At 34.5% G+C, this 26,295-nt stretch overlaps 7 protein-coding genes across 16 annotated transcripts in view; 4 read left to right on the plus strand and 3 right to left on the minus strand.

Annotated features, from left to right (window-relative positions):
* The first annotated feature begins 156 nt into the window (after positions 1-156).
* Positions 157-3,750, plus strand: LOC122570269 (dynamin-1-like protein). 3 transcript variants are annotated; one of them, XR_006317774.1, is made up of 8 exons: positions 158-518; positions 669-1,233; positions 1,348-1,595; positions 1,694-2,410; positions 2,710-3,031; positions 3,112-3,323; positions 3,413-3,558; positions 3,658-3,750. XR_006317774.1 is itself a non-coding variant. In XM_043732381.1 (7 exons), the coding sequence occupies exons 1-7, from the start codon at positions 417-419 to the stop codon at positions 3,467-3,469; spliced, it is 2,172 nt and encodes a 723-aa protein (XP_043588316.1). In that variant the 5' UTR covers positions 157-416; the 3' UTR covers positions 3,470-3,750. The 3 variants fall into 3 exon arrangements, 2 of the variants coding, with proteins under 2 accessions (XP_043588316.1, XP_043588301.1); XM_043732381.1 differs by having other exon boundaries at positions 157-518; positions 2,761-3,031; positions 3,413-3,750; XM_043732366.1 differs by having other exon boundaries at positions 3,413-3,750.
* A 276-nt stretch (positions 3,751-4,026) lies between these two features.
* LOC122570282 (SET and MYND domain-containing protein 4-like) lies at positions 4,027-7,073 on the minus strand. Of its 3 annotated transcripts, XM_043732408.1 has the most exons (5): positions 6,934-7,073; positions 6,687-6,789; positions 5,483-6,335; positions 4,706-5,348; positions 4,027-4,605 (listed from the first exon to the last, which is right to left on the minus strand). In XM_043732408.1, exons 2-5 carry the CDS (start codon positions 6,701-6,703, stop codon positions 4,097-4,099), a joined length of 2,022 nt encoding a protein of 673 aa, XP_043588343.1. In that variant the 5' UTR covers positions 6,704-6,789; positions 6,934-7,073; the 3' UTR covers positions 4,027-4,096. The 3 variants fall into 3 exon arrangements, with proteins under 3 accessions (XP_043588343.1, XP_043588341.1, XP_043588340.1); XM_043732406.1 differs by having other exon boundaries at positions 6,687-7,018; XM_043732405.1 differs by having other exon boundaries at positions 5,483-7,018.
* A 128-nt stretch (positions 7,074-7,201) lies between these two features.
* On the plus strand, positions 7,202-8,991 carry LOC122570361 (V-type proton ATPase 21 kDa proteolipid subunit-like). Its single transcript, XM_043732570.1, has 5 exons — positions 7,202-7,441; positions 7,642-7,690; positions 7,808-7,891; positions 7,985-8,378; positions 8,443-8,991. The coding sequence occupies exons 1-5, from the start codon at positions 7,381-7,383 to the stop codon at positions 8,473-8,475; spliced, it is 621 nt and encodes a 206-aa protein (XP_043588505.1). The 5' UTR covers positions 7,202-7,380; the 3' UTR covers positions 8,476-8,991.
* On the minus strand, positions 8,626-11,986 carry LOC122570296 (carnitine O-palmitoyltransferase 2, mitochondrial). The gene is made up of 7 exons (XM_043732418.1): positions 11,682-11,986; positions 11,542-11,582; positions 10,875-11,433; positions 10,262-10,795; positions 9,701-10,190; positions 9,431-9,623; positions 8,626-9,321 (listed from the first exon to the last, which is right to left on the minus strand). Exons 1-7 carry the CDS (start codon positions 11,724-11,726, stop codon positions 9,189-9,191), a joined length of 1,995 nt encoding a protein of 664 aa, XP_043588353.1. The 5' UTR covers positions 11,727-11,986; the 3' UTR covers positions 8,626-9,188.
* Positions 11,987-12,182: 196 nt separating this feature from the next.
* Positions 12,183-16,338, plus strand: LOC122570302 (mesoderm induction early response protein 1). Of its 6 annotated transcripts, XM_043732437.1 has the most exons (6): positions 12,183-12,653; positions 12,764-12,889; positions 12,996-13,131; positions 13,379-14,446; positions 14,519-14,646; positions 14,881-16,338. In XM_043732437.1, coding segments are annotated over exons 2-6 (1,956 nt in total). In that variant the 5' UTR covers positions 12,183-12,653; positions 12,764-12,887; the 3' UTR covers positions 15,503-16,338. The 6 variants fall into 6 exon arrangements, with proteins under 6 accessions (XP_043588372.1, XP_043588363.1, XP_043588380.1 ...); XM_043732428.1 differs by having other exon boundaries at positions 12,183-12,889; XM_043732445.1 differs by having other exon boundaries at positions 12,183-12,889; positions 14,884-16,338.
* Positions 16,339-16,341: 3 nt separating this feature from the next.
* Positions 16,342-23,986, minus strand: LOC122570239 (nucleoporin Nup188). The gene is made up of 5 exons (XM_043732335.1): positions 22,738-23,986; positions 22,398-22,608; positions 21,838-22,302; positions 21,627-21,751; positions 16,342-21,556 (listed from the first exon to the last, which is right to left on the minus strand). Exons 1-5 carry the CDS (start codon positions 22,764-22,766, stop codon positions 16,681-16,683), a joined length of 5,706 nt encoding a protein of 1,901 aa, XP_043588270.1. The 5' UTR covers positions 22,767-23,986; the 3' UTR covers positions 16,342-16,680.
* A 166-nt stretch (positions 23,987-24,152) lies between these two features.
* The window catches only part of LOC122570276 (cysteine-rich motor neuron 1 protein-like), a 155,477-nt gene continuing 153,334 nt past the window's right edge, over positions 24,153-26,295 (plus strand). The window contains exons 1-2 of the mRNA XM_043732393.1: positions 24,153-24,291; positions 25,694-26,016. Of these exons, the coding sequence (XP_043588328.1) occupies positions 25,871-26,016 (146 nt within the window). The 5' untranslated portion in view covers positions 24,153-24,291; positions 25,694-25,870. The remainder of the gene's footprint in view (positions 24,292-25,693; positions 26,017-26,295) is intronic.

A 26,295-nucleotide genomic window follows, 5' to 3' on the forward strand; every position in this document is an offset into this window, starting at 1 on the left:
ATATGTACAATTATTATAAAACGATAACAATTTTTTCTACAAAAATTATTCGCATATTTCTAAATTACTTAGAAACGATTCTTTATGAATAAGATTTAAACATGAAGTACGTTGGTATATGTTAAACATCATAGGATGCGTACGCGTGTGGACTATATGAGGTAGGGAATGGGTGGTTGGAAACAGAAGGTGTAGAATTGTTGTGGTAATTTGGACGAAAGTATTTGCACAGTAAAAATTAATATAGTGAACATCAACACTTGCAAATAATTGTATTTCCCTTAAAGATACTTTAAATACTATTGTTGACGCATGTAATTACATATAGTAAAAGAGCATTTTACACCGGCTTGTAACGCATAACTGTCTTCAGTCAAGCAAGAATCGATTTACCTTGCGATTATTCTATAACTATAATGGAAGCTTTAATACCTGTAATAAATAAATTACAAGATGTATTTAATACCGTTGGTGCTGACGCTATACAGTTGCCTCAAATTGTTGTACTTGGAACACAGGTCAGTTAATATTTTTTAAATAACAAGAAAGTAATTGGTAACTACAACCTTAATTTGAATATTTTTTCTTCTTGAATGTAAAAATATACATTTTTTAAATTACGAATAAGGTTGAAATTCTTCATTAAATATAACATTTTATCTTTTTAGAGTTCAGGAAAGTCATCTGTAATTGAAAGTTTGGTTGGTCGGTCTTTCTTACCACGAGGTACTGGTATAGTTACTAGGCGTCCTTTAATATTGCAACTTGTTTATGCACCTAAAGATGAGCGTGAACACAGAAGTGCAGAGAATGGAACATTAAACTTAGATGAATGGGGCACATTTTTACACACAAAAAATAAAGTCTACACAGATTTTAATGAAATCCGTATGGAAATAGAATCTGAAACAGAACGTATGGCTGGATCTAACAAAGGAATTTGTCCAGAACCAATTAATTTGAAGATATATTCAACATCAGTTGTTAACTTGACCCTCATAGATCTTCCTGGTATCACAAAGGTACCAGTTGGAGACCAACCAGAGGATATTGAGAGTCAAATACGACAACTTGTATTAAAATATATATGTAATCCTAATTCTATTATATTGGCTGTTGTTACTGCCAATACTGATATGGCTACAAGTGAAAGTCTAAAGCTTAGCAAAGATGTAGATCCAGATGGAAGGCGTACATTAGCTGTTGTTACTAAATTGGATCTGATGGATGCTGGTAGCCTATTATTATTATTATCATTATTATTATTATTATACTTATTTGCTGTTACTTAGAACTTTTAATTTATCATAATAATTTGTAAAATCATCATATTATATACCATTCCAGGAACTGATGCTATAGATATATTGTGTGGTAGAGTCATTCCTGTAAAACTGGGAATAATTGGAGTAGTTAATCGTTCTCAACAGGATATAATGAATAACAAAAGTATCCAAGATGCATTAAAGGATGAAGCTGCATTTTTGCAACGTAAATATCCTACTTTGGCAAATAGAAATGGAACTCCTTATTTAGCTAAAACATTAAACCGCTTACTCATGCACCATATCCGGGACTGTCTCCCAGAATTAAAGGTAATAATATGGATTTTGATTGCTAATAATTTATAGTACATAGCTAGAAAAAATTAAAGTAAACATAATCTGGTAGAACTTATATTTTTTAAAAACAGACAAGAGTAAATGTAATGGTTTCACAATTTCAAACCCTTCTTAATTCATATGGTGAAGATGTTAGTGATAAAAGTCAAACTTTACTTCAAATTATTACTAAATTTGCAAGCAGTTACTGTTCTACAATTGAAGGAACAGCTAGAAACATAGAAACAACGGAATTATGCGGTGGCGCTCGAATTTGTTATATATTTCACGAAACATTTGGAAAAACGCTAGATTCTATACACCCGCTGGCAGGTCTTACAAAAATGGATATTTTGACGGCGATTCGAAATGCAACTGGCCCACGTCCAGCGCTATTTGTACCAGAGGTTTCTTTTGAATTATTAGTTAAGCGACAAATTCGAAGACTCGAGGAACCCTCATTACGATGCGTAGAACTTGTACACGAAGAAATGCAAAGAATTATTCAACACTGTGGTACCGAAGTACAACAAGAGATGTTACGATTTCCAAAATTGCACGAGCGTATCGTTGATGTTGTAACGCATTTATTACGTCGACGTCTTCCACCTACTAATCAAATGGTTGAAAATTTAGTTGCTATAGAATTAGCATATATTAATACCAAGCATCCAGATTTTCATAAGGATGCAGCTCTTGTGTCGTCTTTATTAAAAAATTCTAATGTGGATCATGTAAAACATAACAGGAAAGTTTCTTCTACTACAAGTACCACAACAAATACTCAAGTAGTAGTTTCAAATGAAACAGTAAGTAATTATTGATAACATTCACAATTGTGTTAGAATATTTCGAATGTAGTAATAATTAAACTTATATAATAGTCATAATACATGTATAATCAGTGTATTTACCATCATTCATTGTTATAATATTTTTAAAAATATTAAAAAAAAATTTTTTTAATATTTGATAATTTCTCAAACGTATTTTTATAAACATGTGATTAATACATGATTTTATTTTATTTCGTTATTAAAAAATTAATATTGTCTGATCAATGTATTTTGTGTGTTGTGTAACTAAATGCATATAACGTTCCTAACAGAATGTAAAGTCAATCAATAATCAAGATGAAGTGGCATCTTTTCCTGAGCAGAGCAAGGATCAACAAGGACATCAAATGGTATTAAGTAACTGGTTGTTAAACAATCTTATGCCTCAAGGAAGAACTGATTCGACTAGTTCGATTGATGGTTCTCCAGTAAGAAATCGTGAGAACAGTACTTCTCCTCATCAAAATTCAAATCTAGTAATTGAGATGCAGAAAGCATCTCCACAACAGAAACCAGTAAATCTATTGCCAGAAGTACCAGTACAAACATCTCGTAAGCTGAGCGAGCGAGAACAACGAGACTGTGATGTAATTGGTAAGGATAGAAATGTAGTACATTTTTCTAGAAAATAATGTTTTATATTGTTTCTATTTATATACACCTTTTCTTTACAGAAAGATTAATAAAATCATACTTTTATATTGTACGAAAATCTATACAAGATAGTGTACCAAAAGCTGTCATGCATTTCCTAGTCAACTATGTAAAAGATAATTTACAAAGCGAACTCGTAACACATTTATATAAATCAGATCACGCAGATGTTCTTTTAAATGAAAGTGAACATGTTGCTGTTAGACGCAAAGAAGCAGCAGATATGCTAAAGGTATGCATACAGAAATAGTAATAATTTTGTTCTTGATATAAATCTAAATTGTTGATTTCTTTGTACATTTCTCTCTTTCTTTGTTACAGGCACTAACACAAGCTGGTCACATTATTAGTGAAATCCGAGAAACGCACATGTGGTAACTTATTTTATATATTATTCACATGATTAATTTATAGTTCAATATAGACAATTTGATGGTTTAATAGATAAATTGACAGATAGATCACATGTACGTCTAAACACTGTATATAATTTGTATTTTTCGTTCAAGTAGTGTGTGTTTACAATTACAATAATTTTTAGAATTTTAATGTACATTTTCTTTTAGTTTTATTTTAGAGATATAAGGAATAAAATATACAGTCACATGTGCATTTATAGTAAATGTCGATATTAAATGATCAATTATTGCCACTTATAACAATGGTGCTCATACCACAGTTTTGAAAGCCTTACCAAAGTTATGCGAATGTCTAATTTACATTAAAACATCAATCATTCTATAACTACGAAATGTAAGGGCAAATGTAAACGATTATGAATGCTGAGCAGTTTATTATATTTTGTAACATTTTGCATCATATGAAAAAATTGAAAAATGAATAGTAATCTATGCAAAAGGTATATAATATAAAAAATCTTGTTTTCTTTTAATACTTGTGATACAGATTCTAAGTCGTGTGTACGATTGTGTGTTCGTGTATATATGTATATAATGCATATACATATATGTACACACATTAATATTTTTTGCTGATTTATTGTTATTAAGAAGTACAGCCAAACTGATTGTAACACTGAATAATACATTGTTGCGTTTTGATAGCTTCCATGTTTGGTGTGGTAAAACACTTTTCAATAAACTGTATATGCTCAAGCAATTGGGGGAGAGCCTGTTCATAATGACCTTCATACATTTTAGAAATGGCATCTAATCTTTTCTCAACTGATTTTCGAAATTGATTCTTTATTTTTTTCAAATCGGTTTTCTTATTGCACTTACAACATTGTTTACTCGATACGTTTTGCGTATGTTTTTCGTCTAATGTGATTGTACCGATAATTTCTGAACACATCTTGCATTTGTAATTCATTGTTTCGGGTAGCGGAAATTGCCAATTTTGTGTACAAGCTTCGCATGCACATAAGAAACGATACTTCTTCCATAAGTATTCAAGCCTTGATAACCTTTTCTCGCTAAGCCAGTGTGGCCCATAACAATCAAGGATCTCAGTACCCTTACCAATAAAACGTAATGTTCTTAGCACAACTGTCCCTGTCGAAGATTATTTATTATATATTATTACTAGATTATTTATAATATATAAAACATAAGAAATCATTAATTAAAAGCAATTAAAAGCACATTTTTTTACCTGACGGATAAGAATGACGAACTACGTTCGGATAACAACTATGGTTTATAAGACTAATTGAAGGATAAATTGCTCCACCTATGTGTCTGGGTTCCCAAACATGCGTTTTTTTATCATATACATTTTCTACAATTTCATAAGCATTGCAATTAATAGCCTGCAAGTTATGCAATATTGCTACTGCCAAGTAGATGAAAGATTCTTTTAAGCAAATAACGTCCATTTTACTCAAGACAAAAGTAAAGCACTTCGCTAAAAATATAGCTTCAATAGCACGAGCAAGATTTATACTAGATTCTATCTTCGTACAATGAGTTTCTAAATTTAATATAGTATGGTAATCGTAAGTACAATAAGCTTTATTTATGCCTAAATCGTTATATTCCTTATTTTTTATTGTAACATAATCTCGGAGGAAATTGTCATTCATAAAAGGAATTTTGCTTTTTTCCGTGTTGTTGTTAATTTGTTCAGTACTTAAAGATAAAAATGCTGAAATTATCATTCTATACGCTAGCAACAAATGCGATGTATGTTGCATTGATTCAAAATCGTTTCCATAGAAAGCATCAAATATAAAACATTCGTATTGATGATACATTTGCCACGCTTCTCTGCGACATTTTTCCGAGCAGAAAGATACCTGTAGAATTACAGACTTATTCATATTTTTAAAATAATACATTAACATCATGTTAATGGAATAATAAAATACGAGAAGACAAACATGAACGTGAAACACGATAAAAACGAATCAAGATTATTTATGTTACTAACTGTTTGACAAAAATGGCAAGGAATTTTAACACTTTCGCTCGATTTAAGAGTAATATGACAGTGCAAACAATTTCTATCGAGCGCCTCTTTATTTGTACTGAATGCAAATGGTGTTTCGACAATAAGAACAGATCCTGCTTTGATGTTTCTGGTAGCTATGAGATGACGACCTCGTTTCTCATCAAATTGTAGTTCAACAGCATCCGAACAACTTTTAAGAATGGTATGTTGTTTCCCATCAACGATCGGTATCACTGATGCATTTTTTTCTATTAATGCATTCTCGGAGGTAACACTTTGACTTTTGTTGTATTTTTTACGCAATCTTTTGTCCTGAGAAGATGATACTTTCAAATTTTTATAGCATTCACGCTCTAATTGGATACATGCTTTTCTACATTCCGAGAAATCGTTCAGATATTCAGTAGTTTTATCGTGAAGGTTTTCAGGAAGTGCAAGCATGCATTCGCAATATTTCAAGCATTTTACGAAAGCTTTTGAATTATAACAATCTTGTGCGCAATCTAGAAGCGCATCCAGGAACAATCTACTATTTACACTGGCCTTAAACAGTGTTTCAGTAAGGATACTACTTTTATCTGTCTCTTCGTGCACAATTCCATCCTTAGCTATTATTCCGCGACTTTTCCTGTAAAGTTCTGCTGCTTTAATATCATCCTTACCCCTATATGACTGAACTATTTTTACGTTTTCAATATAGGGTATGTCTAGAAGAATCTTTATCATTCCCTCCCTATCTCCCTTTTCACACAATTCCTTGAAACGATTTGCATATGGTTCTACAATTGCAGCATTATAAGCAACTTTGAAAAATTCGCTGAAGTTGATGTACCTATGACAAATTTCAATCATTCATACGTATTCAATAATAAAATTAATTTAATAATTAACGCATAATTCAAATAGCCATGTGCATAACTAATTTAGATTTCTAAATGTGCTAATGGAAGTTAACAGATAGTAACTAACGGAAGACTGAAATAGTCCGAGTAATAACTTTTTAACTTTCACACATGTATTTGCGGTGGTATTATTTCTTTACTCGTGGTATTTTACCGTATAAATTAAACCTTGTCCTTAATTTATGTGCTTGTAGACTTAACTATAGTTCAGTTTTGAAAATAAGATGCAAAAGATATTTTCCTAAGTGTATAAAAGATCATAATAAAAATTGTTTGCTTACCCTTTGGTAAAAGACATGATTTTATAAAATATTGATAAATTATGTAATTATCATCAAATTAGCAGTTGCACGTTTATTGTAGATACATAACAAGACGAATGAGCTGTAAGGAATTCTAAAATTAGATCTTAGATTCCACGCTCAGACGTGTAAATGATATCTATCACTGCATTTTAAATTTAAGGTTGTTATTAAGAAATAACACATTAAACGGACTAACACTATTAATACTATTGTCATGCATTACCAGCTTTTAGTATTTAATAAAATTTCAACAATAAAATGGATATAACCAAATTTGTAAAAATAAACAAAAATTAATATAATGCATATATTTCAATATTTCTAGTGATCTACAAAAAATACAAGTATATGCTTATGAAGTATTTTAAGTAATTCTAAATATAACAATTCTCAAATTTTGTTAGAAATTAAAATTTAAACATTGATTTTTAATACGACTTTTTTACAGTTGATGTCACTAGTGTAGGTAACCATCAAGAATACTAAACGTCACATGATAAAAACGGGTGTGAGCGCTGTTCTCTTACTTCGTACATGAAATGTTCTTATTTTAAATATTTCGAAAACATTACGTTGTTAACATATATTTTAAAATTGAAATTAATCATCTGTTAGCGTTTTCGTATTTCTCTTAAGGAAAACACGTAAAACAGAAATTAAAAGTAACACAATGAGATACATCCTGGGCACTACTTTTGCAGGCACTGCTTCTGCAACTACTCTAGTATTAGGTATTAATTGACTTTTATCTATTAAATGATTAAATAATCAATTTCTCAAATAAAATCAAATATTACAAAAACTAGTTATTCAAAGTGAAGCAAATTTGTTGCAAATTTTATTAACAAGAAACTGATTATAGACATTTTACCTTTGTAAAATTTTGTATATCTCAAATATCTTAATTATTGTAAATAATGTTTTATTGCAGTATTGTATCATGTATTTACTGGAAAAGGAGAGCGTGTTAGTGTCGCTTGGTAAGTAAACACATTTAAGTTAAATATAGTTTTTATTCAAAGTTCCAAAATACAAAAAGTTATAAGTATGTATATATGTATGTATAGAAGGATATTTTTATGAGACAACATTATTAGGTTTTTAGAAAATACATCACCGCACATGTGGGCAACTCTTGGTATTGGTCTTGCAGTTGCTCTGTCTGTAGTTGGTGCTGCATTGTAAGTTTCATTCTTTTACAAATATATATAATATACCCTCTTATATATATATATATATATATAATAAATAATAATATAAATTCATTGTTTCAGAGGCATTCATACAACAGGAGTTTCAATTATTGGAGGTGGTGTAAAAGCTCCAAGAATCAAAACGAAAAATTTAATTTCTGTAATATTTTGCGAAGCTGTTGCTATTTATGGATTAATCACTGCCATTGTGTTATCTGGAATGTTAGATGAATTTAGTTATCCTATTCAAAAGGAAGAAGTTCGTAATCAAAATTGGCTAGCTGGCTATTTAATATTTGGAGCTGGCCTAGCTGTTGGTCTTGTTAATCTCTTTTGTGGTATAGCCGTTGGCATTGTGGGTTCTGGTGCAGCTCTTTCTGATGCAGCAAATTCTGCTCTTTTTGTTAAGATTCTAATTGTAGAAATCTTTGGCTCTGCTATTGGACTCTTTGGATTAATTGTTGGAATTTATATGGTAAGTTACTTATTAAAAATATTGCTGTATTTAAAAATATTAATTAATTTGTTTACATTTATAGACATCTAAAGTAAAAATGGGAGATAAGGTATAAGTTTAAAATAAATAGGAGTGTTGCAAAAAAAACCATGAAGTATTTTTTAGAATCACAATATTTCATTCCATATTTAGTGACGATTAAAAAGAAGATTAATACAAAAGAAGGTATTAAAAGAAATAGTGTTGATTGAAAAGAAAATAAATACTGGAAAAGATGTTAAAAAGCATCATTTGTCTGTTTAAATTAGTATAAAAAACCTTTGTACAAGGTTGGTACTTGTTGTTACAAGAAGTTCCAGGGAGATTTCAATTTGAATAGCTGTTATAAATTAATAACTTAGATATATAGACTTCTGTGTATCAACCATGTGTATAAATAACTATTTCTGCTAGTGTAAAGTTTATTGCTGTAATGCAGTCTTTTGATTGATGTTCTGAGTGCGTTATAGCGCTCTCTCTTTCAAATGTGTCTACTGTATATATCTTTTTTAACCGAAATATTACATTAAATAAATATGATACTATGTTACATTCATTAGTATATGTGTAAAATATACTATGTATAATATTATTTATGAGCTGTCTTATTTTTATTAGATAGTACAAAAAATATACTTCTTTGTTTCATAATAGTATAAAAATTCTTAACTAATACATTATATAAGAATTCAAGATATATATATATAATACATATATAACCAACAATACTAAACATTTTCTTCATTCTTAATACAATAACAATTGGATAACTGCACATATGTAATACTATCATTTCCCACAAGTCATTATAGAATAAATGTTTTTAAATGCCTTCTCCAAGCATTTTACATATTCGTTTGCGTTATTATTCCTTTTATAACTTGTCACAATAGCTCCCAATCTTTCATCTTGAATCATGTATCTAAGCATTAGAATAATGTGTTTCAAACAAAATATTCAAACATTCCATATATGTTATTAAATTGCAAATATGATACTTGTAAAAATAATAAAGAAGAAGTATATCTTACCCAATTCCATATCCATTGTTTACTACTGGTCCAAAACCACCAGCACATATAGCTGGATCTGAAAGAGTTGATGTAGATAAAATATTATGATTTATATTATCATACGCTGGATCCGAAAAAATAGCTGGTTTCGGAGTATTTGAATGCTCCCAAATTTTTTTTAACGCAAATAAATGTCTATCAAATCCTTGCCCTATAAGGAAATATGCGAATAAACTTTCAGTATCATTTCAATGTTTAGTGATATAAAATTTAATGTTTTATAATTACCCATAACAGCTTCCTTGGAGAGTTTATTGTGAACATTACTGCAATTAATTATTAAATTTTTCAATTCAGATTTGGATAAATTATTATTCTTTTGAGCTATAGCTTCACATGCTCCTTTCGTTTCGATTGTGCATGATCTCAAAGTTTCTGTTCGACCATGTTTAAATGCTGCTGTACTACAAGATTCATATGTTGGTACTACACAGTTTCTTTGATAATATAAAGCTAGCTGGAAAGCTAACTGCATAATTGCATCAGGACTTACACCAAATGTTTTACACTCATTTTTACCAAATTCATTAAATATCATATGATCAACACTTAATTCTCCTATCCATTCTCCAAATTTTTCCTTTTGTTTATCCACAATATTTTGTACTTTGTCATCTATGACAAAGTTGAGTTTCTCGACTTCTACTGCTCCTTTTTGAAGATATTTAATATCATCAGCACAGAATTTTGGTTGTTTTGTCATATCATTATCTATATCCTTAAAGTGAGAAAGGAAAAAGAAATGAAATTGAACATTAAAAACTTATTAATTCATCTCTACTCAATTACCTTCAGAAATCTTAAGACAGCTACACCATCTCCCCATGAATGTTCAAAATTTATTCCAGCATATCCATCGTTTGTAACAATTAGAGAAAATGATTTATCAAACCACCTATTTGTTCCATCCGCATGGAGATATGTCCTAATTAACTTATTATAGTCAGTGCCAACATGCATGTCATCTAATATCATTGTAAATATAGCAGAATCTATTTTTTGTAAAATTTCTTGGTTACCAATTTGTGACAAATATGTTCTTGTGTTGGTCCACAAGTCACGCTCAGATGTTGTAAGTATTCCAATAGGCCTTTCATTGATGGATATGGTAGCTCCTAAAATAGATTCTAAACAACTGGCTATTTCCTTTGGTTTACGAATATAGCCATTTTCATCTATTACATTAAAAGAATAAAAGTGCCCTTTTCTCATGACAATTATGTTTCTGCCAGTTGCATTCTCATAAATTTGATCTTTTTCCGGCTTTGGTAATCTTGTTGTATTAAATAAGTTGTGATATTGTGACATATCTAATGGAAAGGCCTGAAAAAAATTTTTTATTTGATATAAAAAAAGATTATTTCACAGTATTTATAATTCATGTAGAACTTGTGATTTTTACCTTAAATAAATAAGCTCCATACCAACTGAATTGAGGAGGTAGAAGTCTTGTAATAGTGTGGTAAACATTATTCTCATTTGTTTTAGGCTTTAAATAAAATACTTCAGGTCGTAAAACATTCTCTTTTAAAGACTTCATAAATCGTAATGATGATACAATAAGATTTGTGGCTTTTACTAATTGTATATTATATTCTGGATTTGATGCTGGATTAAGGACTATGAAAGGATTATAGTTGATAGGTAAAGGTCTACGATCTCGAAGATACATATCAAACCAAGGTTCACTAATATAGCTAGTATCACGATTTTTAGTGTCTTTTTCAATTAATTCTTTATGCAATGTAATACCATCTTTAGTCAAAAATTCATTAACATATTTTTCAGTCTTTTCTAACTGTTCCTTAGATAACAATGGTTTTTGTGCATTTAGATACCTTCTACATGTATCCTCTAATTTTGGAATAGGTAAACGTGGTAGAGATGGTTGAAAATGCATTGTTGGAGTCTTACTTTTTTCAATATATTGATATGCTTCATCTCCTTTTACAGATATACTTCTGTAGAAAAAATATATGTATATATATATTTCTCTCCTTTTCTTTTTTATGGTAAGAGTATAATGTTTTACTTATTAGTAATATTTTGAATATTCAAGTGTTATTTACCTTGGTATTTGTAAAAATAATTGCACTTTACCCCGCTCAATCTAAAATATAAATATTTTATTGTATATATATTGTATATCTTATATCATAAAATCGTTGCACATAAATCATATTTTAAATAAGGTTGGCGAATTTCTTACCAGTTCCTTTTTAAAGTAATTACGTTTGAATACAAAAGGCAGCATATTGTACTTATTCTATAGTTTCTATTTATACTGGTACACAATATATATATATATATATATGTATATCAAACTTTATAAAAATGGATCTATAAATAACAACAAGTAAAATTGTAATAGACAAAATATATCAAGTAATATCTTTTTTACGTCAACGCTAATTTAAATAAATGACACTCATAAATCATTCTTAAAATAACGGTTAGTATTAATTTTATAGTCACGTAGAACAATGTAGAAGGAAGTGTATACATATGTAATATATATGCATTATTCATAGTACTATAAATTGTCTTTTTTCTTTTTTGATTAAACATATAAATATGTATAAGACTTATATATGTATATGTTTTAATATATATCTATACTATGTAAATATTAAGAATTAACGAAAATTTGAAAGTTTATAAGGATGCATTTACAAGAATTGCCACAAAAGTATTTATTTAGGAAAACACGTTTTTCAACCAATGGTAAAACACTTTCTATATAATCGTAAGTGTTCGTGATTGGTTGTTCTAACGCGTTTCATGAATTTCCCGCTTTTCAGAATGATATAGAAGCGTAATGGAACATTTGATGAATATAAATAATGTATTGTGCATTTTTCAGTTTGTTTTCTCAAAATTTGTCAGAGTTCTGTATGATTTTTTTTGATACGGTTAAGACTGTTTCGTCATCGATTAAAAATGTGCCTTAGAAAAATGTTAGATATATCATAAAACTTTTGTGTGAAAAAAATTTTCTATTCTTTGTGAATATGTACATTGTAATCAAAGATTGTTAGTGAGGTGTAGTGAAATTCGGAATAGTACGGAGTGCCAGAAACAAGAAACTAGAATACAGTTAATTTGTATTATATTGTTTGTTAAAAAAAATGAGTGGTTATCGTGAATGTAAATGTCAGCATTAATGTCATAAAAATTTAAGGTTAGATTCGTGTTACAAGTTGCATATTACATTCTCTTAGTATTACTTTGTTTATATGGTAGAAGTGTTTGTAAGTAAATTATTGAAACCAGAGAAAATCTACAACGTAGGTAGCTCAAGAACATTCTTCTTCACCATTTTGATAGTGTGCATCGCTCAGTGTATTACTTTAGATACAGCCATCTAACATCTACGTGATATGTTTCAACTTTGGTTACTACAAAAAATATAAACATGTTAGTATAGATAAATCAATGAATGGGTTTTAATATATTTGATAATTAATAACTATTCTAAAAGAAGAATATGTAAACAAATTTTTATGTACTTAATAATTTATAGGGCAGATCGAGATTATGAAATGGGTCCAGCTACAGAAATGATGGTAAATGATTTTGATGATGAACGGACTTTAGATGAAGAAGAAGCTTTAGAAGGTAGTGAAGATTCTCACAACGAGTTGTCCAACTTACAAAAGGTATAATTCTGAAGTGACAGAGCTAAATATTTAATATATGCGATGTTCATTTTGTAACAAGATTCTGATCCCAACTATTCTAGGATCAAGCCTGTGAAATGAAAAAATCAAGCCCATAAATAATTACAATTATGATAAGTTTCTACAACACTTTGGACTCAAAGTGCGTTCTCGTAGTGAGATTCGTATGTTTAGTAGGTTTGCTATATGTGGCATAGTAATCATTCGTGTTCTTGTCTCCTTTCAGGAAGGTGATATGCCACTAAAAGACCTACTTGCGATGTATGGATACGGGGACCCGTCTACAGAAAATTCAAACAGTTCAGACCAAATGCTAATCCCATCTGGAAGCGGCGATCCAGAAATCGAAGAACAGTATTCAGATAAGGGAGATAACGACGCGGATGACGATGAAGATGATGACGAAGCGGATGCAACTAGTAACGAGCCAGATCTCAAGCAATTTTACACAGAAATGTTGGTAAAAGGAAAAGATTCGTCATCGTTGGTGTCAGGATCGACGATGAAAGGAAGTAATACCAGTGATGTAGGTACTGGAGACAATAATAGACGACACAGAATTCCCGATGATGATGAGGACGATGAAGAAGGTGAAGGCGAAGAATGTTCTATGATCGATGGTTGTAGTAACAATGAAAATACAAGGACGACTTCAACAATGGGTGGCACTACTACTGCCAAATGCAGTAGCATAACCGCGCTTGCTAGCTGTACAAACGATAATACGGGAGGTGGAGTAGAAGGTAGTGTTAGCAGTGGTATAGTAGATGGAGGAGAAGATGGAATAGTTAGCGGTGGTATAGGTAGCGGTACGTCAAGATTATTGCGAAGTGTTTCACGACCACAGAGCGAAGAAGAGGAAGACGATTGCGATTATAGTCCAGACGAAGAAGAATGGAAGAAGACAATCATGGTTGGTATTAATTACCAAGCGGCTATACCAGAAGGTCTCTGTCATTACGACGACGCTTTACCTTACGAGAATGAGGACAAAATGCTATGGGATCCCAGCCACATACCCGAAGAGGAAACTGAAGAGTTTTTAGAACGGGCACAGTTACCAGCCGTAAAAGGTGGTTCTCTGCCGACGGGATCTCATATTAGAGATGATGAGCAAGCTTTATATCTATTGTTACAATGTGGTTACAATCTTGAGGAGGCATTAAGAAGACGAAGAATGAACGTCGTACCGCCAACGGATGCAGTTAGTCTTTGGTCGGAAGAAGAATGTCATAATTTTGAATCTGGATTACGAAGTTACGGAAAAGATTTTCATCTTATACAGAAGAATAAGGTATGCATCAACCTCGAACTACTTCCCAGTAGCGAGAAACAATTGTACGTAACATAAGGGTCATCGTAACAGGTTCGAACGCGATCTGTTGGCGAATTGGTGCAATTTTATTATCTTTGGAAGAAAACGGAACGGCATGATATATTTACGTATAAGGCTCGCTTAGAAAAGAAGAAGTATGCTTTACATCCTGGTATCACGTGAGTATTTTCTCTGATTTACACAACTAGAATTAATTGTTTAGAAGATCAAATGTTTATAAATTTAAATTGCCAGAATGATCGAACATACTGTATTTATATTTTTTTTCTCCTTTTCTTTCATTAAATAAATCTTCATTAAATTAAGTTTCAATGAAATCATATAGTTTCTGTTGTTATATTTTTATGTTACGATTGAAAACTTGAAGTATGACAAGATCGTTGAATCGTAAGCAGGGACTATATGGACCGATTTCTGGAAGAACAAGAGGGTGTTCGCGATCGTAGCAGCTCACCAAATGTTCATTGCTTATTGTATGGTGATGCGAAACGGCAAAGGTCAACGGTTAATGCTCCAAACAATGACGAAGCAAAATCGGCGGAACCATGGGATGGTACCGTAATTGATCCTTTAGCAGATTCGAATGGACCAACGCCAGCACCGCCGCCACTCCCTCCTCCACCTCCACCACCACCGGTATCAACCGCTGTGACTGTATCGTCCTCAGGTTCTGTTTCAACTACATTGCCATCATCTATATATTGTACTACGTCAACTCGTCATTCCGAATGTTCACCGTCCGATTCTAGCTACACTAACCCACATATGTGGTCGAATTTGACGTCTCGAAGTCACTCTACCTCCTCTATTGTAACGACAATTACGATAAATACGACAACAACTAGCACCGTTCCGATGGTTACCGCCGTTGGAATTACAAGCACGGTTACAAGCAGTTCTACCATCACCTCTGCCGCCTCTAATAATTTTTATCATTCGAGAGTGACGTCGAGAAGCAACGATGTACACGACTCACCATCACCAGAGAACATTTTACCTCATTTGCCCCCTTAGCGTCGAACACGACTTTCAGGTTTTAAGCCTGGAAGACGTCCTATGTCTTGGTGCGATGTGATCCATTTAACACTCGCGTTATCACTATTGTCGTAACATATAATATTCGTTAATATCATGAATTATATTTTTGTACTGTATCGTATAAATATGATTATCGATCGATATAACGGAAACAAAGCAAAGAACAAGTTTTTCGCAAAACTAAAATAAAATGATAGTAAAATAAGTAAATCGAAAAGATAATTAAATAGGATAAGTGGCACGTGAACGTGAATTACTATAGCTTTTCCATTTTCTGCTTTCTACTTTCCGATAACTACTTCTGGTTCCGTAGATGAGGTTCGTATAGAAAGATGAGTTTAAAATATTCGTATTTTACAAACTAATTAAACGTTATCAACGTGACAAATGACAGGATTGTATAAACTGGATGCAAAATTTATGAAAATAATTATACTGTTGACGTCTCAGCACTAGGGATGTGCTAGAATCCCATAGTCAGGTTGGGCCCCAAAAGTATTTGGAGACTCGAGAATATCGGGATTCCCGAGAATTTCGAGAATGTGAACTACATTTTAGGACTAGCTCTGTTGATACTAATGACAAAGTGAGTTCGGGTTCACAAAATTCTCAGCAAATCTCGATATTCTCGAAATACTTTCGAGACCTGATCTGACCCGACCCGATATTTTTGGTTCTTGCACATCTCTACTAAACACGTGTCTAGCTCCTGATACTACTAAGTGTACAAAAAAAAGCGATCTATAAGTTTGATGAAAATCAAAATTTCGATAATCTTCTAAAATGGTTAAATTAAATGAAATTTAACGAAACTGTACTTATTTCTTTTTTTTTTTCTTTTGTATTTTCACCAAGGATGCACAACATGTTAGACGACTCCAAATACTTTGGCTGTCGTTCTATCATATTTTATTTATACGAAACAAATTTTAAACAGCACATTCGTGTATCCTTGCACTTAATTTCTTTATCCTTTACACACGCTGAAAACGTAGAACTATATCTTAAATAAAAAATCGTTACTTTATTGTGAATCTCCATATATGCTATAAATAATCATAAATTTTTACTTCTTTCGTACGATGCCGAATATTTTCCTGTCGTTTTCTTCCCCTTTTCAAAAAGTTAAAAGATTTATCGCAATCTCGATGCTGTTATGGATACTGTGTTAAATCTAGCGATTCCACAACTGTTTTCAATAATTTCCTCATCAAAGGTAAAAACTGTACACTACTGATATTGGTTGTAAATTTTCCCGTAGTTAATATGTTCTCTACAAGTTTCTTTCTTTCTGTCTCCTTTAATCTGGCGGGTAAGACAGCTTGATTGAAGTCGACAGTTTGTTGAATAGTTCTTACACTTTTGGCGTCAGGATTAATTAAGGATCCTTTAACCTGCCAATCGTCGGGAGTACCTCGATGTTCCAGAAAATCGAAGAAAACTCCTAATTCGGTCACCGTTTCGCGCGCTATTAGCTGACGATCTCGAAGCGCGATTCTTGGACTCCTGACCCCTTCTAGGGCTTGACACAAGATTAACACGAGATTGACTTCAAGAGCGAATCTCGTATTATTTTCGTCCATAGATTCGAACCAAGGGTCGCTAAATTTTTGATATTTCGCTACGACAGGGCTGTCATTTCCGGCAGACACTCCTTTCGTTACGTGTCTACCGGTTGTCAAGGCCGTTGCTCTTGACAGAATAGTATTTTCACAAATAAGTGGATCGTACGGTCTCCGCACAAGCCTTGGGCTACTTAACAGCGGCACAGTTACATCTAGGCCACTGACGTACACCAAAAATTCACTCGCTACGTTGGAAGATGATCTCGAAGTGGAACCGGATGCTGCATGGATAATCCTCCTTAAATCTTTGCTCGAATGCATTCGTCGATCCTCTGGCGCGGCATGTTCCCATTCCTTCTTGGCGGAATCTGATTTATCTGGTTGGCCACTGAGAGAAACGGACAAAGTACTCACAGGTTGAGATCGAGAATGCAAAGCCTGCGTAAATAACTGTGTCGAGCTGATTATCGTGCCGTAAGTTAATCGCGGGCCGGAACTCATGCTCATCTGAGGTGGTCCGAAGTTCATTTCTGCCATGGGAGTATACCAAAAGTCTTGCGTATATATAGTGTCTACGAGAGTGTTTAGTCTTGGTGAAAAGTGAACGAAGCTTAACGCACAAGTTGTGTTTATGACGATCAGTTTGTTAACTAGTAATTTTAATTCACCACTTGGCGATCTTTTGTCACAAGACTCCAATTCCTCGGCACTTTCTACGCTGATACCGTCGATGATGAACTTGAGAATTCGCGGTCGCAGTAACAAGTTTACGGTATTATCGTATGCCAAATACATACATTTGATCAGAGTCTCACAAACGTTTGGCTGTATCGAATTCCAAACGTACGGCTGCGTTGCTACGATATGAATAAGAGCGACAAGGGATTGTACCAGATCGGCAGCAAAAAGATCCGCTGTATGTCTTAACAAGGTCGATGCAACCATTAATTGATATTCGTGAGAATTAAAAAATGTGACGATAGATTTTATGTAGATGGTAGGTGTTTCTCTAGTCACGAGTCCTATTACAAATTCAAGACCGAGCGTATAGAGTGGCCACCAATCCTGGCATCGCCACTTTCCATTCGGGCAATCGTTGTACAACGAGTCCAACATACTGTTTCCAATGTCGCTGGGAGGAATTAGGCTCAACCATAGTTTTGCAATATCATTCTCATTGACGGGATGTAGAGTGTACGGCGAACGAATGATTAGATTGAGCAAATTAAGAGCGGCCGTACTAAACCTTAAATACGGATACTTTTGCAAAGTAATACCGATGCATGTCATCAATTCCGGTATCATTTGTCGAAGTTGCACGCAGCTAGACTTTCGTTGATGCTTCAAAGTGGAACTTCGTTCCACGTAGGAGCGTAACAATTGGGTAACCATGCAAACAGCCAGTGTTGCTGGTAGACTTTCCCGAATCCCGCGAACGGTTTCCGCATTTCTTTCATCGGCATCCTTTTGCGCCATCACACTATCGATGGTGACTGTTTTGTCAATACCTTTTCGTTCAACCGAGTACTGTTGCTGTTTTCGTTTCTCCAATTCAGTAGCGGCTTCCTTCAGCTCCTCTAACTCGCTGGCAGCGATTATACAGGAATGCGATAAAAGATATTCGAGACTCGTCACGTCTTCGCGTAAAGTGCTTTTCACACATTGCACGCATCCGAGAAGCAGAGAAATCAGAGTTTGACGCAAAGACTTTCCATAACTGCGATAAGCTTGGCCGATTTCTTGCATTAGCTGGGTCAATCCCGATTTAAAAATTCTAGAATCATCGACGCACATCTGTTTCCAAGAAGTGATGCATCGAAGCGTTAAAGACGCCAGTAACATTGTAATTTTTTGGCTAGAAACATTATAAGATTGTTTGATTCGTTCCAATAACGATTCTAAAGAACGTTGCGTTATCAATTGCGCTTGGGATACGTTAATAGGATAACTCTTTGCTATTCTTTCGTCGGTTAACGTGACGATAAAATTATACCAAGATTCCAAATTAGTTTCATACAAGGAATCCGTAACATTACTATCTCGCTTCTCATTTTTGTTTGACTCTTCGCTATCGGTGTATACATCATCCAGTATATATATCGTCAGCTTCTTCCAATAATCCGTTGATTTATCTAAAAGTTTCTTCAGGTTCGTGTTAAAATCATCTTCCAACGTGGTGCTCTTGAATAGCTCTAAAGTAATTATATCCAGCAGATGAGAATAACCTTTCACGCCTGGTACTATCTCTCTAAAAAGCGGAGCAAATAACTGAGTCCAAAAGTTCTCCCGCTTTCGAAAAAAGTTGACAAGAATCTCGTTTCTATGATACCACATTGCTCGTAATAACGTCATCGTGCTGTTATACAATTTGTCACACACGATGTTATCTTTTTCATAGATTCGATTTAGATATTTAACTAGAAATTGTCTGCATCCTTCTGTAAAAAATTCTTCCACCGATCGAGGAAATATTCGTTTGCATTCTGCTGGATGCACGATATTAAATAGAGCTTCCGTCAGGCCGGGTTGCTTTTCTAGGCATACAGCAACCAGTTCAAGAATAGCGACTTTAACATCCGCGACACAGGTTGGCGACATAAGCCCTCTACGAGAAGCAAAGGTCTCTCGTATAGCGGTACCGTCCATACCCATACAAACTAGAAGTGACATAGATGATCCTTCAGCAAATTTTTTCAACAGTCTAACAGCCATCGCTTGTAAAGGCGGACTAAACCAGACATACAGATAATTCACAATTGTAGGTACTATCAAGAGACCATTTGGTACACGAGGTGAAGAATATAAGGCAGCCTCTAACGGTGACCTATCTCTTATTTCAAGACCCAATGATTTTCGAAATATTAGCAATCTATTTACTACGGACAAGGCTAATTGTACACTTTTCATCGCTTTGAATCCCTTTCCCCGAATCCAATCTGTTTCCGCCATCATTTTATTATGCAAAGTACGTTCACCAGTACGAATCAGTTTTAATAATGCGTGTCGTGGCTCTAAATACAGTAAACTATACGCGACAACAAGCTGTAATTCATTACGTATATCCTCCTTTGGTAGACTAGATTCGAGCGCTCTATGAAGGCAAAACATACTTTTTAACCATAAGTCGGTTCTTTCCGCGTCCAAATCGAAATACCAAGAATCTAATTTTGGTAAAACACCTTGCAATAAAAATACCATACCAGGTATTTCTATTGTATATAGAGCTTCCTCGTTATACTTTCGGATTAAGTATTTCGATAAAATATCTAGATATGCGTTTAGAATTGGATAAGAGTGTGCAATCGTTTCTATAGCAGATAACCACGACGCGATTATACCGCCATCAAAAGAAACAGCTTCTGCAAAATCTAATGTTTTTTGATACCGATTATTGAATCTTGGATAAACACCAGCTCGCATTCGCGACAATATTTCTTCCGGATACTCCAACACGAGTTCGGATGAAATACCGATGCAAGCTGCAACTATTTTGTATATGTACATTTTCTCTTCAGGTAATACCGGATAAGAAAATCTGTTTATGATTTCAAAGCTTAATTCTGTTGGAATGACCATACTTTGTCGTATCCATGTACGTTTGGCTAATGTTTTTAACAATTTTAAGCCCTGTGAAACGTGTTCGGGCAAATTTTTATTCATTTCATTAGTTACTGTAATTCTGCCACCTGCTTGAGAAAAAAGTTGTTCTATCTTGTGATGTAAAGCGTCCCAATAGCTTGCCTTTTGACGAAATATCACTACTTCCCGTTCACTCGACAATATACGTATATTTTCACGAGGACAGCCTTCTAATATCGTATACGAGTTTTTGTGAATTGTACATTCTTGCTCGTATGGTCTCAACGGTTTGTTATGGTCTCGTTGTCGTGGTATCTCCAATGTTAACGATTGAAGATTATCAAGTTCCACTGCGATTTTTTCGGCACTTAATTCTGACGCGCTCGCCAATCCGATCGCAATGTTCGTTAACGGTTCAAACTCGTACGGAAACTGTTCAGCTGCGAATTTATAAATCAGCCACAAACCATCGTTACGCTCTTCCCAAAATCGGGCTGCAGTTTCACTAAATTGAATTGTAGCAGCTACGGCATCGAAAATATCATTTAGCGCGTTCAATTTATCTTCGTCAACGAAAGCACATACCAAAGTAAGAAGGTTATATACACTGCTCCGTACAATTTCAGCATAGTGGGTCTTTTCACAAATCATTTCGCTATTCATCAAATCTTGTAAATAATGAAAAACATTCAGTTGTATAGCTTTAATACCGAATGGTCTAAATCGATTCATCGTATCAATATTTTCAGGATCAATGGCATAATTTGCTAACATCCAGGATAAGAATAGCGGACTATCCTGAGGACAATTATCGCGAATGCATTTTTGTTCAAAAGTTTCTTGCATACTCTTTCTTACGCTCTGTATCCAATCTTCCATGTTGGGACTATAAAGAAGAAATATTTTTAGCATAAAAATTATAGTTCGTTCTAGGTAAAAATATAAAAAAAACATACTGTTTTCTGACATCCAATGTTACTAAAAATAAAGCTGCTTGACTATACTGTATTTCTTTAATTTTTCTGGCAATTGCTTTTTTATCTTCGTGACTTTTTGTACTTGCTAATCGCCTTGGTTCTCCCTGTAAATGTAAAATTATCGGATTATTAGATATGAGATACTATCCACAAAATATACCAAGATGTGTAAACTTTGGGCAATGCTTACTCCGATGCTTTCATAAAATTTCATAAATTCGGTCTCGGCGATATGAATATCGTGAATGATGACTGTTAATATATGCAGTAATTCCCGCATTTCTATAAGGCTACTGTTGTATAATCTGTGTAGGTGCTCTTCTGTACACAGCTGCGATCGTATCGGTGGGTTTACCGTTTTCAACGCTTCTATCTGTTTTCGAATAGATTCTAGTAGCGTTCCAAATAGGACATCATCGAAAAACTTTGCAAATTCTTTTTGATAACGATGTCCTTTATCTTTGTATTCGACCATAAGTTTAAGGCACTTTATCACGGTCATTCTTTCAGAGTAATAAAATTCCCAAATATCGTCGATCAACGCTTTCATCGATGTAAAATCTATAAGTTGTGATGCGAAAGTTTCCGCGCAATTTCGATACTCGTATTTTATAAAATTACATACTAAATCCCATGTAATTATGGCGTCTAGATTCTAGAAAAAGAAAAAAGAAACAGAATAAATCGATCATTTTTCATGATAATTAAGGAAAGAAAAATTAGATGCAAAAATTTATTTGTGATACATACGAGAAGTGGAGCCAGTTTACTAATTAATTCGTACATTCTAGGGGATGGATCATTTTTGGGAATGTTTTGAAGCGATGCTTCGGTATATGGCTTAAAAAATAATAGCCCTTCTTTAAGTAGTCTAGTTTCCTTTTTAATTTCATCTTCTACTAATTGTTTTTCACACCGGCACACCGTATCCGATATTAAAAACCATAATTCCTTGCAATAACTTATATTCCATATAACATGAATTCGTCATTCGTGACAGTGATAATATGAAAAAGATTCATTTTTATGAAGCAATAGAAATGGCAAAGATTTTATTAATTAAATAAAGTTTCAAATATTATTTACTTACGGTAAACTTCCTACGGTAGGTACTTCCATTTTCAATACATTCGTTTGTACAAAACATGTAAAATGTGTTAAAAATTTCTTATAAGATACTTAAGGTATACGAAATTCAACTAAATATATCATTTAAACATCGTATTCCTATTTTACTAACATGTCGTTAAAACTAATATTATAAACAACGACCGAGACGTAACCTCAATCGGCACATAAAGTCTTTCGTCTGATACCAACGTACGAGTTTTCGGTTAATTGGACGATAGATTTGTATATTCCTGAAACGATGATGTACTAGGGATTTTAGGTTAGTTTACGTTGGTCGCACTGTCATAGATTTCCCGCCAAGAAGTGGCGCGTAGTTACAATTATGGCTTCTCGTTAGTCGAATGAAAGTGATTCTTTCTGGAAAGTTTGTAATTTTTGTAGAGAAATTAATGTTGCTAGTATCAAGAAGCAAGTATACCTGATAATATTTATTTTAGCATAATTTTAGGGGTGTTGAGTGATGTCCAAGTATTATCGTGTAGTGGTATCGCTCGTTTTAATTAATCTTCGCGGATGAATAAATAGTACACTGTGTTATTGTGTGAACGTCAATATTCGTCCCAGGCAAAAATGAATAAGATCGAAGGAATCATTTCTATTAGAGCCCTACCCAATATTCTTGTCGTAGTCGCGATTACGTACCGAATTAGAATCGTCTGCTTTGCGAGTAAATCATGATATTTCTCATACTATAGTAATTGACTAGAATACAGTAAAATATGCACATGTTATTCTAAACACAACGAAGATTCGTAGTTCGTAAAGATACGAGCGGCAGGAGTTGGTACCCAATAAACATTAGGAATAAAGATTGGGTTTGTAAGACGTGCGAAAGAAATATCAGTCTCAAGAGAGCGAGATAGAAAGAAAAGAGCACTGTTACAGAGACAGATGTCGGATACATTTGTTAAAGTTAATACCTGTAACTAGGTATAAGAAAGTTGGCAACTGGCTTATCACGCTGGTTACTGGTCGACGGCGGATCATATATTTTTTCTTCTTACACAAGCTTGTTATCCATCAAAAGAAGCTGGTAATTTTGTCCGCTACAAACTATAAGCTTTTCGAGGCAATACCGAACTGCCGATACGTTTGAAGCTTGTGGTAAGTAACAAATGTCGAATCGGTTATCGTTAACGCGAAATCAGAAATTTATATGAAAATAAAAATAACATGAAAAAAAGTGCGTAGGTGTCATGTCAGCTGCTGTAGAAGAAACGAAACGAGATCGTTTCGATAGAACAGTAGCAGGTAAAGAAGTGGTTCGCAAGGAAAGAAGTGGCGTTAGAGCGCCGACGCGAGACGTCGAAACGGCCGACGCCGCGTCGTAGACACCGATTGTTCGTCAGTGCACGTTCGTCTTGAACACAGAGCGAATCGGGTGTTACGTTGTCGACGGAAAATTACGTTTTGTTCGGTTGTGCACGATGTTGTTGCTGCCAGCGTGAGTGCATCAACGGAGGAAACTGTACATTTATCGGGATTACTATGCGACCTGCTACGCATCATTCTTGTAAATATCTCTGTTTTTTCGACAATCGGTTAATTTTCGAATCGATGAAACACACGGGACACGCGTTTTCGCAATCCTTTTGTTCGACGACCGATTTGCCCTTCTCCGTATTTTGCGTATTTTATACGATTAATAAGCTACAGTACGCGACATCTCGTAAATTGTATCGTTTCTTCGTACTTTATATTCCCAGAAGCCCTTTCTTACAGAATTTTTCTTGACGAAAGTGAAATTTCATTGGAGCATTGACGGAAAGCTCGTACGATGATTTTGATACCGATCGTTTAGCTCGATGTTTCATACGCGATATTCGAAAGTATCTTATAAACGTAAAGCGTGAAATCATTGGGGAACGCAACAACAGCGAACAGGTTCAGAGGGCTACGAACAAGTCGGCGAATATTTCATTTCGAGCTGCTCCCGGACGTGTTTGTTTCCATAATGTATGTACGTCGCGATTCTTGTTACCGTGGATGCATCCGTCGGGAAATACAACCTCGAGTACGTACAGTATTCTCTGACGCGTACGTAGCATGTACATGGTGCGCGTTAAAAGTATTTTCGCGTTTAATAGGACTTGCCGAAATTCCAGAATGTTGCACCGCGTATGCGGCACTGCGGTTCTCCGAGCTCTTGCTCGGTGGCCTCTTACTCTCGTAATTTAATTGTGCGATCGCAACGCAAGGTGATCGAACTTGCTCGCAATCGTTTGGACTGCGGTGCGTCGATCTGAAATTAATTTCGTGTTTGCTCGTTACGTCAGCTCGATTCGCCAAATCTATCGGTTTTTTTTCTTTCGAGAACCCCTTCAATATTACTCGATTACTGGGCAGAAGATCTTTCGGTTAAGAGTCGGAAAATAGCTGAACGTGATTAGCGACGCCGGCGTACCTGGCCAATAAACGATAGCGCGAATAACCCCGATTGCGAGAACTTCTATCTCCATTATTTTGCGTTTCTGTTTATTATTTTGATGACCGATTAAGATCAAATTTCTGTTTGCCTTCAACCAAACGGAAATTTAGCGCGTTAATCGACGCGACGATGAACGATCCTGAATTGTAATGTAAATATTTCCAGAGTTTGGAATCGCGCGCCAATGTCACAATCCGTATAATCTAAAGGTACGCCGGCATGATTGTTTCTCAGTTTTCGTATTTCGAGCGTAATGCATAGTTGAAAAGCGCGTGTTTATCGTTAGAACGACGAGGCTGGACCGGAGTGTTTTTATTTAACGCCAATTCGAAAAAGTCCGTGACAAGGACGAGGCGTTCTCGGTGGCTGTTTTCTACACTGTAAGAGACAGGGAGGGGGGTGGGACTCTGCGTTGGAATCGGTAACTCGATCCTCGCGTAAAACACAAGTTTGTTCGTGGCGAGACAACGATAGAACATGTGTCTAGGTGTGCGGTTGACGAACCGGAGCTGAAATGTACGTCCTGGCGAATCGTTTCGCGATGAACTGATCTCGCGATTCGAGGGACGACGTTTTCGGGTCGAGTCCGTGATCGTGCGTGGCTGCCAGGACAAACAGGGACGAGATAAAGAACGAAGAAGAAAGCGGCGGTGGAGGAGGAAAAATGAGGGCCTCGTTGCTGTTGCTGGGGGGCATCGTGGTATTCTCGCTCGCGGTCGCGAGAGCTCTCTCCTGCGTATGTTCGCCCTTCGAGTGTGACATTCTCACCGACGACGACTGCCCCGGAGGCCTCACTTGGGATCCCTGCAGGTAAGCCACGCGCCAATTTCTTTTCCTCGCTAATTCTCAGACAACTCTCTTCCGGAATTCTCAACGATTTCCCGCTTCGACGAACCGATCGACGCGATTTTAATAAGCGTACGTTATAGCACGCAAGATACAGATGTTGTACGTAGCATTGTAAATGATACAAATGATAAATATAGCTGTAAGGCATCGGTATTCAGAGCTATGTAGAACGCGTAGGCTCTTACCAAGGATTCGCCTGTTCCGCACGATTCGGCCGAATATCTAAACTTTAATAGCTTC

Source organism: Bombus pyrosoma, linkage group LG1, assembly GCF_014825855.1.
Source record: "Bombus pyrosoma isolate SC7728 linkage group LG1, ASM1482585v1, whole genome shotgun sequence".
NCBI lineage: Eukaryota > Metazoa > Arthropoda > Insecta > Hymenoptera > Apidae > Bombus > Bombus pyrosoma.

Bases quoted from the DNA above. Each gene is read 5' to 3' on its own strand.
- LOC122570302 (XM_043732428.1), top strand. The intron at 13,132-13,378 runs GTATAATTCTGA...GTCTCCTTTCAG, and splicing joins AGTTGTCCAACTTACAAAAG to GAAGGTGATATGCCACTAAA. The intron at 14,647-14,880 runs GTGAGTATTTTC...TTGAATCGTAAG, and splicing joins GCTTTACATCCTGGTATCAC to CAGGGACTATATGGACCGAT.
- LOC122570296 (XM_043732418.1), bottom strand. From the start codon at position 11,726: ATGCTGCCTTTTGTATTCAAACGTAATTACTTTAAAAAGGAACTG. The intron at 11,434-11,541 runs GTAAATAACACT...TTTTTTCTACAG, and splicing joins TTATTTTTACAAATACCAAG to AAGTATATCTGTAAAAGGAG. The intron at 9,624-9,700 runs GTAATTATAAAA...ATTTCCTTATAG, and splicing joins CTCCAAGGAAGCTGTTATGG to GGCAAGGATTTGATAGACAT.
- LOC122570361 (XM_043732570.1), top strand. From the start codon at position 7,381: ATGAGATACATCCTGGGCACTACTTTTGCAGGCACTGCTTCTGCAACT. The intron at 7,442-7,641 runs GTATTAATTGAC...GTTTTATTGCAG, and splicing joins TGCAACTACTCTAGTATTAG to TATTGTATCATGTATTTACT. The intron at 7,892-7,984 runs GTAAGTTTCATT...TCATTGTTTCAG, and splicing joins TCTGTAGTTGGTGCTGCATT to AGGCATTCATACAACAGGAG.
- LOC122570239 (XM_043732335.1), bottom strand. From the start codon at position 22,766: ATGGAAGTACCTACCGTAGGAAGTTTACC. The intron at 22,303-22,397 runs GTATGTATCACA...TTCTTTTTCTAG, and splicing joins GTAAACTGGCTCCACTTCTC to AATCTAGACGCCATAATTAC. The intron at 21,557-21,626 runs GTATGTTTTTTT...TCTTCTTTATAG, and splicing joins ACATTGGATGTCAGAAAACA to TCCCAACATGGAAGATTGGA.
- LOC122570282 (XM_043732405.1), bottom strand. From the start codon at position 6,355: ATGATTGAAATTTGTCATAGGTACATCAACTTCAGCGAATTTTTCAAA. The intron at 5,349-5,482 runs GTTAGTAACATA...GTAATTCTACAG, and splicing joins CTTGCCATTTTTGTCAAACA to GTATCTTTCTGCTCGGAAAA. The intron at 4,606-4,705 runs GTAAAAAAATGT...AATCTTCGACAG, and splicing joins TCGTCATTCTTATCCGTCAG to GGACAGTTGTGCTAAGAACA.
- LOC122570269 (XM_043732366.1), top strand. From the start codon at position 417: ATGGAAGCTTTAATACCTGTAATAAATAAATTACAAGATGTATTTAAT. The intron at 2,411-2,709 runs GTAAGTAATTAT...CGTTCCTAACAG, and splicing joins TAGTAGTTTCAAATGAAACA to AATGTAAAGTCAATCAATAA. The intron at 3,324-3,412 runs GTATGCATACAG...TCTTTGTTACAG, and splicing joins AAGCAGCAGATATGCTAAAG to GCACTAACACAAGCTGGTCA.